This window comes from Chiloscyllium punctatum, chromosome 36 (assembly GCF_047496795.1).
Source record: "Chiloscyllium punctatum isolate Juve2018m chromosome 36, sChiPun1.3, whole genome shotgun sequence".
NCBI lineage: Eukaryota > Metazoa > Chordata > Chondrichthyes > Orectolobiformes > Hemiscylliidae > Chiloscyllium > Chiloscyllium punctatum.
In genome coordinates, this window is record NC_092774.1 from 8,483,761 (window position 1) to 8,494,522 (window position 10,762).

Genomic DNA, 10,762 nt, shown 5'->3' on the forward strand with positions numbered 1-10,762 from the left:
AAAACTCATATAAGTGAACCCACCGATGAAGTACATTGACGCTTAAAATGAAGAAAAATCTGGGAAATGGCAGAAGTGGGAAGATGAAAGAGGCTCAACTAAGTGTTTGCCATCAGAGAATCACTACTGAAAGACTCAACGTCATATTTTGTGAAGTTGTGAGTCTGTCCCCGAAGGGAAATTCAGTTATTCGCCTTGTTGGAAGGCATGAGCAGTGACGTAATCTCTTTGTTCAAAGAAATGTTAGTAAGCTGCGTGCTGTACCTTAATTGCCCTTCTTGCGACTGTCACTCTGAATAAATGAGGGGCCATTTGAATATGTCGCAGAGCAACCCTCCACAGCGACAACAAGTCCTGCAGTTTTTGAACGAAGATGCATGAGGCAGTCATTGCCCCCTTCTTTGTCATTTGCTATTTAATTCTCGCTGCTGTGGGTGGCCCTGGTAAGTCACTGATTCTCGAAAAAATCGATTACCTTATCGTGTACTTCCAGTTTATTTCTTTTCCTTCCAGGATTCGGTAGAATTTTTCCAATATGCAACTGTTTAATTTTAAGGACCTTCAATGGGTCTCTAATCTATATAATAAAAATGGAAATAACATCTGTGCTCTGAAATATAATCGTAAATTACTTCCAATGTCATTATAACGAAGGGTATTGTGCTCTTCCATTTTGCATGCTGTGCCCTTATAGAAAAAATGAGACGCTGAACTGAAATTTGTGGTGAATGACAATGTTTGAACATTAAAGTGTAATATTGTCGCAGATTAAGGTCCAGTCCAATTCGGTGAAATGCAATCTCGTTGATTGTAGGATGAATTGTTTATCACAGTGTGTATGGCTTTAATTGCAGTATCTGAATATGAAGTATTATGTCGTAGCATTTAAGGAGATGTTTTGTAATAAAAACGAACATTCAGTAATTTACAGAACTTACACTATGGGCTCTGGAATGATGTAATAGGTATTGAGTTCCCAATGAACGACACCATTGTTTTGTTCAAATGAACGTCCTAAGAAGAGGGCAGAAGCCGAGCTGCTCAGGTGAAAGTTCCATCAATTTGGCTTTTACTCAATATCTCTATAATCAACACAATTCACAATATTAATTTGAGGAAGGAACGGAAGATAGAGTAAGTTAACATGAGATTTCAGACCGATGTATGATGTTAAGGGAATGGCCAACTGCTGGTACTTAAGAAAATTTGAAGCATGCGATTGTAAACGGTGAGACATCACTGTTGAGCAGTCAACGTCGGTCAATATTTATGGATTAAAGGTTGGCCTTTGCTTGATATGAATAACTTCATGGCAACCGCATTATTCTGTTAATCCCGAATTGAACTAGTAGCTCATGGCCTTAACTCAGTGACAGGAGAGCTATGTTTATTCCTGAGCTGATCACACTGGCAGTTGATGTGGAGATGCGGTGTTGGGTTGGAGTGGAGAAAGACAAAACTAACATGACCCCAGGTTATAGCACAACGGGTTTACTTGAAATAAAAAGAATTTGAAGTGCTCTTCCTTAATCAGGTGCATTGACAGATATTTGATGCTGCATGTGTTGAACAACACTTGACAATTACTTCAAAACAGGCAGAGACTCGGGATGGCAAGTTTATGTTCAAAGACTGTTTCATTTAAAAAAATGCATATGTCAACAGCCAGTGCTTTGAGTAATTCATTACTGTCACTCTCTTTTGATTTATCACAGCCAACTTGCTGGCGATCATAATTCTATCTCAAGGAAGGTGCGGTCTCTCCCGATGCACCACCTACTACCTGGTGGCAATCGCAGTGAGTGATTTCCTTGTCATCACCACGGCAGTTATCCTCAATCGAATCAGCCGCATCTATTTTCGGCAAAATGTCTTGTCCACAACTCCTGTGTGCACTCTCAGTGTCGTATTGGTCTATGCTACACTCGATTGTTCGGTCTGGCTGACAGTCGCCTTTACCATCGACCGTTTTGTGGCCATCTCTTATCAGAGACTGAAGACAAGATACTGCACCGAGAAAACTGCATTGCTCGTTATTGGAATGATCTGTGTCCTGAGTTGCATCAAGAACGCTCCTTTCTACCTTGCATTCCAGCCCTTGTTCATTTTGGACGGGGTACCCTGGTTTTGCAGCGTCAAAGCGAACTTCTATACCTGGCCAGTCTGGCAGTTTTATGATTGGTTGTTTCGGATCTTGACCCCTTTTCTCCCATTCTTCCTCATTCTGTTGCTCAACGTCTTTACCATAAGACACATCCTAGCGGCCAACAGAGCCCGCAGGAGGCTCTGTGGTGCTGCTAAGGGACAAGATCCAGAGATGGCTAATCGTCAGAGGTCCATTGCCCTACTTTTTGCCATCTCTTTAAGCTTCCTCCTCATGTGGTCTCCTCTTCTCGTACATTTTATATATGTGCAGATTAAAGATGAGAGTTACTTTAATGGGCTGGATTTCAGTGACCCGTTGTACATCTTTGAAGAGACGACCAATACACTCCAGTTACTTAGTTCTTGCAACAACGTCTTCATCTATGTGGTTACTCAGAACCTGTTTCGAAAACAGATGAAGAAAATCCTGATATACCCCTTTGTCACGCTCGCCAGATCCTTTAAACGATGAGGGATTTGGAAATCACTTCATTTGATTCTTTCCCATCAAAGTTGCCCAGTGTGCACAGCTCCCTTATGCATCATGAAGCAGCAATTTAATGGACAGAAACAAGATTCGTAACGTTATATAAAGCCCATTCCCCTGCTTAACAGATATCAAATGCAATGCCTGAGGAAATGCACAACTATTGGAAATGATTTACTTCTGGGCAAGAAGCGAAATTCTCATTTAGATCCACCCTCACTTCTCCCAATCTTCATTCTTCTCCTCCAAGGCAGTATCTGTTTATTCATTACTTTCCCATCCTGTTTTCTTCTTTCTTTCATTTTCCCATCTCATCATTCCTTATTCACAGACTTCCTTCCAGCCTTCCTTCATCATTGTCTCCTTGCTTGCCTTTCTTTCCTTTCTTGGAGATATCTTATCTGCCCATCCCATTCTTCACATCACGACAGCCTGCAGAGTAATGAGATCTTCAAGAAGACACATAACCCAGTATATCTGTTTGAACTGTGTCCTTAGGAATGGTGTGTGCTATTTATTGTTTAGTCTACAACTTTTAGGTTTCCTCTCCTGTTGATAGACATCGGATTCTTTTACACTGTAACAGCATCATCAGCTCCTTCTGCAGTTCCTGCATCATAATTGTTTCTTTCTACATCCTTATTCAAATAATCAAATCAAAGACAAATAAATTCTCAAAAATGCAAATTTCTGGAGAAACTCAACACATCTGGTAGCATTTTGGAGGAAAAGCTATTTTGACATTTACAGTCCAGTGAATATCACATTAAACATTCATTTATTTCTATTATATGTTCGTGTTATATGCTTGTGTTTTTTTATTAAGTTTCTTTTTGAGGAAGGCAGAAACTATGCATTTGGCCAAAGTTGTGCTGTTCAATTCATTTGTACATTCACGGTCCCTGATTGCCATTTCGCTCTTTTTATGAGTGAATGACCGAATGGTGCAGGTGCACCACCCACTGGGGCATTGGGGTATATTATTATTATCAATATTGACAAACACGGTTTTCAGTCCGAGAAATATTGTAGTACTTCAACTTATTTCAGCTGGGTAAGGAAATAACTCAAGGGAAGAATCCACCGTTTCTGACAGGGCTAGTTTATAATACAACTTGAAAAGAAATGTGAAATTTATTTCCTCCATTGTTGCCTGTTCAAAGTACTCCCCAAACAAACCAGATCCCAAGTTGTGATATGGTTGTAGTCCGCTGTGTAGCAGAGGATTCCAGACATTTGAAGACACCTATTCCAAAGTCAAACCTTCCCTAAGCTCACATCTTATCTCTGGTGCTTCCATCTCACTATTATGTACCATTAGTAATTTCCTGCGAGTGCAAGGAGAAGAATTGGCTCTCACAGACTTAGAGAGTTACTCTCCCCTACATCAAAGACATCTCAGAAGTGAGTGACAGACTATTCAGACGTTTTGGTGTCATGGTAGCCCACACAAACGAAACATACTAAAACAGCAGCTAATGAACTTGAAAGACACAATACGGACAACAAGCAAAACTGATGTCATTTACAAAATACCTGACAAGACATGTCACAAACACTGCAGTGGACAAACAGGCAGAAAATTAGCCATCAGGACACATGAGCATCAACTAGCCACAAAAATCATGACCCACTCTCACGAGTATCCTTTCATACAGATCGGGAAGAACACCACTTCGGGGGATCAATATGTCCATCCTAGTACAAGCCAAACGAGACGTGCAAGAGAATGCCAAGAAGCATAACATTCCAACTGGAAAGCTGTCAACAAACACATTGACTTGGACCCCATTTACTTCATTCTGAGAAGAAAGAACAGGAAATGACATCTACATAGCAAATGGCATCACTGCCGGAAATTACATCATCAACCCACAGAAAACAAAACAAACAAATAGAAAGCGGGTCCCAAACCCCCGTGCTCCAGGTGAGGCTCACTGATTATGTTGCCTAGCATGGTGACGAAACGTCTGAAAACGAATCCTCCAGTTCAGCGTGCAAATTTACATGCAGAATCTCAAAGACTTGATACACACTGAGGTAGTGACTGTGACTAAACTCCAATCCATAATAAGCATTTTCACAAATTCCCAATTTTCTTCCTCTCAAGACTCTTCATTCAATGCTTCACTCCTTCATTTTGTGAGAGTTTATTGTATTCCATGTCAACGTGTGCCCCCATAATATCCACGTACACCAACCCCGATTATTGTCGCCAACAACAAAGTCTTGTGGCCCAACAAACTGTTCTATTCAATATACAGACCCTCAAACCATATTCCCCACATGAGGGTCAGGTACCATGTTGGAAATTACACTTTCCAAAATACGAAGACCAAGAAGTAATGATGTCCAACAACGAGCCTTTTGGTTCACTAGAGTCCTTTCGGGGAAGAAAGCTTTTTTTCCTCACCTGGTCTGACTAAGCTGCGATAGACGCCACTTCCGCAGCAATGTGATTCACACTTAATGTTATGCCATCGAAAGCATAATTTAAAGCCAAAATAATTCTACTTCACTGAAATCACTCAATTTCGCTGGGGAAGTTCTTTTCAGCACCTTGCAATTGATCAGAGCACGAGTGAAATTGAGGTTAAAGGCCGTCGTCTGCGGGTGATATTTATTAAATTATGATCTCCCAACGCAAAGTGATGCTGATTACACGGGCATAGAGAGAATGTACTGGAAAAATGGAATGAAAGTGAAGCACCAATAAAGATATATCAGAGTGTAATAAGAACTGAGTAGTACACAGAGAATGTGATAAATATGAAATGGTAGTCACTATTCCAGCTAAATGCCAGGACAGGAAACCACACACAGCTGGAGATGCAGACAGACAATAGGGCTCCACGTTATGGCCTAAGTAGGATATGGATAAAGAAAGAATGGATTCGGAAAGTGTAGACCAGCTAACCTGACTGATGGATAAAATCTATGAGGCAAGTCTGAGAGATTCGAGTAATGCGCACTTGCAGAGGTAGTGATTATTTAAGAACAGAGAGCATTGTGTTCTGAAGGGAAACACGTGACTGACCAACTTGATTGAGGTTTTCGAATAGGTGACCAGGAGTGCAGATGAGGACAATGCATTTGACAGACACTACTTATACCTTAGCAAGGCCTTTAACAAGTTCCCTCATGAGAGATTGATAGCAAGGAAAAGAAGCCTGGGGGAGGCAAGGATAAAAGCCCATGGAATATAGAGAAATAGAACTATTTGTTTTCCGAGTCTGGAGAAAAATAAGAAGAATACGCTAATGGTTTGGAGTGAGATTTTTTCTCATCTGACCAGAAACCTGTGTTCAGTTGAGTTCCACTGTGTTGTTGACCTTTTTCTTGTGGTTTATATATTAAAACTTCAGACATTAACGTTGGGCGTGTTGGTCAGTAAGTTCGTGGATGTTATGAAGATCTAAATTTTGATGAATAATGAAGAAGCTCGTCTTCGATTCCAGGAGGAGATCGACGGGTACATCAGGTTAGCTGATCATAGGCAAATTGAATTCACTCCAATAAATATGAAATTATCGATGTAACAGGACAAACAATCAAAGGAACACATGACGATCTATAGAACATTAAGAAGCTCTGCCTACCACAAGGATTTAAGAGTGTATATCCAATGTTCCCTCAAGGTAGTAGGACAGGATACAATAGCAATTGAGAATCTTGACTTCAGTAGATGAATCATCGCGTTTACAGCGGGCAAGTAATGGTGAAACTGTGTAAGATTGTGTTCGATTGCAACTATATTATTGTGTCCAGGTCTGTAATCCAAGTTTGAAGAGAGATTGTCTTGCACCACAGAGGATTGAGAGGAGACTTGCATATGTGAATTGAGTTCAAGTATTTTAGTCATGAAAAGAGCATGGAAAGACTCAGCTTGTTTTCCGTGCAGCAAAGGAGACTGGAGGGGAGGAGTAATTGAGATTTTTAAAATTTTGAGAGGCATAGATAGAATAGACTAAAATGAAAGTTTCCAAATAATGGAGGGCTCAGTGGCTGCTGCACAAATTTAGATAAGGAGCAGGAAGTTCAGGGGAGATAAGAATATGTTTTAGGTCAGCCAGAGCGTTTGGGAATCTGCAATTCACTGTCTTGAGTTTGGTAGAGGTACAAAAAAATGACAATATTTTAGACTTGCTCAGGTGTGGAATTGCGATGCCAAGTCACAGAAGGCAATGGGCAAAGAGTTGAAAGATGAGATTAGATTAATTAAAGTCTACTTATTGATGCTCCAAATGACATTTTCCTCTGCCATAAAAATCTTCCACTCTCCAACACGATAGATAAATGTTTATGTGTCTATGTCTAAATGCCTGTTGATGCACGCTTCTGCGTTTCAGTCCGTTTGTGTATCGGTGTGTGTGGGCGAGTGTGTGTGTGTGTGTGTGTGTGTGTGTCCACACGTGCACACACACCTGTGTTCACGTGTATGTGCGTGGGGTTGTAACCGTGGTTTTGTGGCCTTATTCGTTTTGGTGTCTCTTTGAGTATACATTCATATATGTGTATTTCTCTGCACTGTTGGTCTGTCTGTCTCTGTGTCCGCATTGGTAGAAGTTCAAAACATTGCAAATGTTCATCTGGAGCGTCTACGGATTTGTCTGAAATCATTCTCAGAAGGTGTTGGCAGCAGTGGTGGGAGAGAAATTGTTCGGAGGAATAATAATTCATTCACAATGTTACGGTTTCATACCTGGTTTCTTCGTCTTTTTATTTTTCATGGCACAGTGCCACCGTCGGCTGGAGTATAATCGACTCGACATTGAAACACGGTGAAGCTCACCAGGAGGACAGCGACACATATCACCATTTAAACTGACAACAGCATCAATTCATCTCCAGGGTCATTTTGTAGGAGGTGCCATTGATGTGGTTCATATTGTATCAATCTCAAATAGGTACAGTGCGTGCAGATGATCACAGTGAGTAACACGGACATTGAGTAGAACGTTGGCCTAAATCACAAAGGGAATGGAGTCTGGAGTTAAATTTCTAGTTGTCCCAGAAGCATTTCGCGAAAATGATTGAACCAAGCTCAATTTAATGTCCTCGCTGTCGGTGCTTGAGGGCTTTGCAGCACACTGTTCTTCGTGTTTGTTTTGGTAATTTCTTGGTCCCCGACTTTATGCGAGACAAATTGTGTTAAACGATAAGAATTAAAATCAATTGGAGAGTTCTGAGAAACATTATTATCTGCAGTTTACTGGAGTGAGAACAATTTCAGGTCGTTCCCGCTTCTTGTTCAGACGGCATGAATTGTGGGACAAGGCGCTGAAATCTGATTGGATGCCATCAACTGACGCTGGCAGCCGTGAACCAAAATCGGATCCCATCTAACCTCTCAGGTGTAACATTTTATCGTCAGCGCCCTCTATTCAAATGCGCCGTCAGCTCTGCACTAAAACAATCCACCTTCAGTTGTCTCTGTTCAAAACCACCATTCGCTCTGAAAACATTTCGACTATAATTATTTCCTCATTCTGCTGCGACTCTCTTAACAGGTACATTTTCCACTCTATAATAATTCTCACTTGGCTGCAACACTTACAACTTGTTATTTTATCGTGCTCTCCCTTCATGTCCAATGTGTTCAGTTACATTGATTCTAAAATGTAACGCTAAAAAATGCTTTTCAAATCTAAATTTCTGCAGTTTTGGTTGTGTGTACTGGGTCTTGCACGAGCCAAGTACAGAGACTCAGATTTAAGAAAACTTAGTAAGAGTTCACGTCAGTTATTAGATCTCTGCTACCTCCTATTTCTTTGCAACTGTCCTGTCAGGGCCGTGGAGAGTCACCTCCATCCCACCGCATGGTAACCGTTTCAAAGCAGAGGCCGTTGGCGATCGATTTTCTGCATTTCTGTATATTTTGAAACGTGAGGGGGATTTCACCATCAGCGAATTTTTCTCCAGACTCGGAAAACGTTTCAATGAGATCCCTCCTCAAACGTTCATTTAAATTCCTGCGAGTACAAGGCCAGTCAAAACGATTTAAAATGGAAATGCGACAGAATGGAAAGGTTTTATGTGCACCTTTTTTATCAAACTCTTTCTGAACATAATGTAGCAATATTGGGCAGATCAGAATGGCGGAACAAAATCTGCCCAATAGATAACAACAAAACACAAATTTCGTTCACAATCATTTATTTTAATTTCATTGCTGTTTAATTGGCGGCAGTGGTCCATTTGCTGACCCCTCATACTGTCTATATGCTTCCCTCCAGTGTTTTCTTACACATATAATAGCTTGCTTTCATTTGTTCGTTGTTCATGGTAATGACTCTGCTGCGTATTTTGCTTCAAAAAGTAGGAATGCAAAAATGCATCTGAATTCACTTCAACCCAATACAATTATTAGAATTATGAATGCATGAGATCATCACGAATCAGGGGCTGAATCAGGACGCGCCATTGATCAATCGCCTGTCAATGCCTCAGCTCGCTCATTCGCTGACAAGTTGCTCGGTAGTCTGATAGTTCTTGTCCAGGTTCACTCCAATTCTGAGTCTCTGTTGATCTCAGTGTGCAATAATATATGGCAGAGTCTGTCAGCTGTGGTTAAATGAGTTGTAGCAGCACAGTTCGATTAGATTCATTGACTGTCACTGAGAAACGATTCTGTGGAGATTTTCTGCATTGCCACTAAAGCTATTCTCATGTACCAAACACTCAATGGATCCACTTGAATATTGAAGATCCCAGAACAAGGAAGGCAATTATTGCTTGTAACTGTGTAATTATAGAATAATTGATCATCATGTCCTTCATTTACTGACGTTTCCGCCGGTGTCTGTTAAACTGAGTCAGCTTGACAGTGCCCTGTTAAAGAAGAGAGACATATGAAGTTAAAGAATTATATATTACTGTGATTTCTCCACCGAAACAATCTAACAAAAGCGACACTTACTTGAGAAATAATGTACAAGCACATATAGAAACATATGAAGGACGACATGTTCTACAACGAATTATTTCATGTGCTTTAATGCACTTTTGGTGCCATCTTTGATGTCCTTTACTCCACGTGCGTTGTAAAGCAAAATTAATATACATCTGGTGTTTATCATATGTAACATTTAGTTCACTGTGATGGGCCTGATTCATGAACGATTCAGCAAAATCTTTCAGCTGACGTATGCAATTTATTTTAGAAACGAATTGAGGAAGATTCCAACTTTTTTCTTTTCAGATCAATGCGTGCACATTTCTGTGCTCTGATTAATTGTCATAAAGGCGACATTTGTGAAATGAAGCTATGAACAAATTCTCAACTTATCATCTAACACAGCTGTAGCAGAAACAGTAAACTAAAAATAAACTCCAAAAATGTTTCGAGAGAAATGATGGGAGATTTGAACACAAATTATTTCTTTCTGAAATGATTATTCGTCATAAGTTGAGATGGCATATTGATACTGGTCTCTCTGCTGATTGGTTACTATACCAGTGACAGAAGGTAACATCCGATCAGGTTGGAAATCCATGGTTTTGCAAAAAACCCAATGAGCTCTACTGTTTTACTGCTGCCTTGCTCTTTGTGCGAAATTGTATCACGTGGTGCAGCAGCAGGCCATTGCCTCCTTTTCCAGAGAAAACCCGAGATATGCATCTTCTCGATGAAATGAGGACTGCAGATGCTGGAGATCAAAGTCAAGATTAGTGTGGTGCTGTAAAGTACAGCAGGTCATGCAGCAAAATAAACATTTCGGGCATAAGCCCTTCATTAAGAAAGAGGGTGGGAGCCTCCGGAGTGGTGTGATAAATGGGAGGGGATGGGACTGAGGAGATGGCACCTAAGAGTACAATCGTTGGATGGAGTGGGGATGAAGGTGATATGTAGGAGAGGAGGGTGGAGCGGATAAGTGTGAAGGAATATTGGCAGGTAGGACAGGTCATGAGGATGGTGAACAGCTGGCAGGTTGGAACTGGGTAAGGTGGGGGAGGGGAAATGAGGAAACTGGTGAATTACACAATGATGCCCTGGGGTCGAAGTGTTCCGAGGTGGAAGATGAGGCGTTCTTCCTCCAGGTGTCAAGCAGTATGGGAGTGGCGGTGGAAGAGGCCCAGGATCGGCATGTCCTCGGCAGAGTCGTGGAGGGGCGTTGAAATGTTCGGCCA

At 41.0% G+C, this 10,762-nt stretch overlaps 1 protein-coding gene across 1 annotated transcript; it reads left to right on the plus strand.

The window, feature by feature from the left end:
* Positions 1-373: 373 nt before the first annotated feature.
* Positions 374-2,617, plus strand: LOC140459966 (probable G-protein coupled receptor 139). Its single transcript, XM_072554390.1, has 2 exons — positions 374-443; positions 1,716-2,617. Exons 1-2 carry the CDS (start codon positions 374-376, stop codon positions 2,615-2,617), a joined length of 972 nt encoding a protein of 323 aa, XP_072410491.1.
* The last annotated feature ends 8,145 nt before the right edge of the window (positions 2,618-10,762 follow it).

Coding starts and splice junctions, on each gene's coding strand:
- LOC140459966 (XM_072554390.1), top strand. CDS start 374: ATGCATGAGGCAGTCATTGCCCCCTTCTTTGTCATTTGCTATTTAATT. Junction 444..1,715: donor CGCTGCTGTGGGTGGCCCTG/GTAAGTCACTGA, acceptor GATTTATCACAG/CCAACTTGCTGGCGATCATA.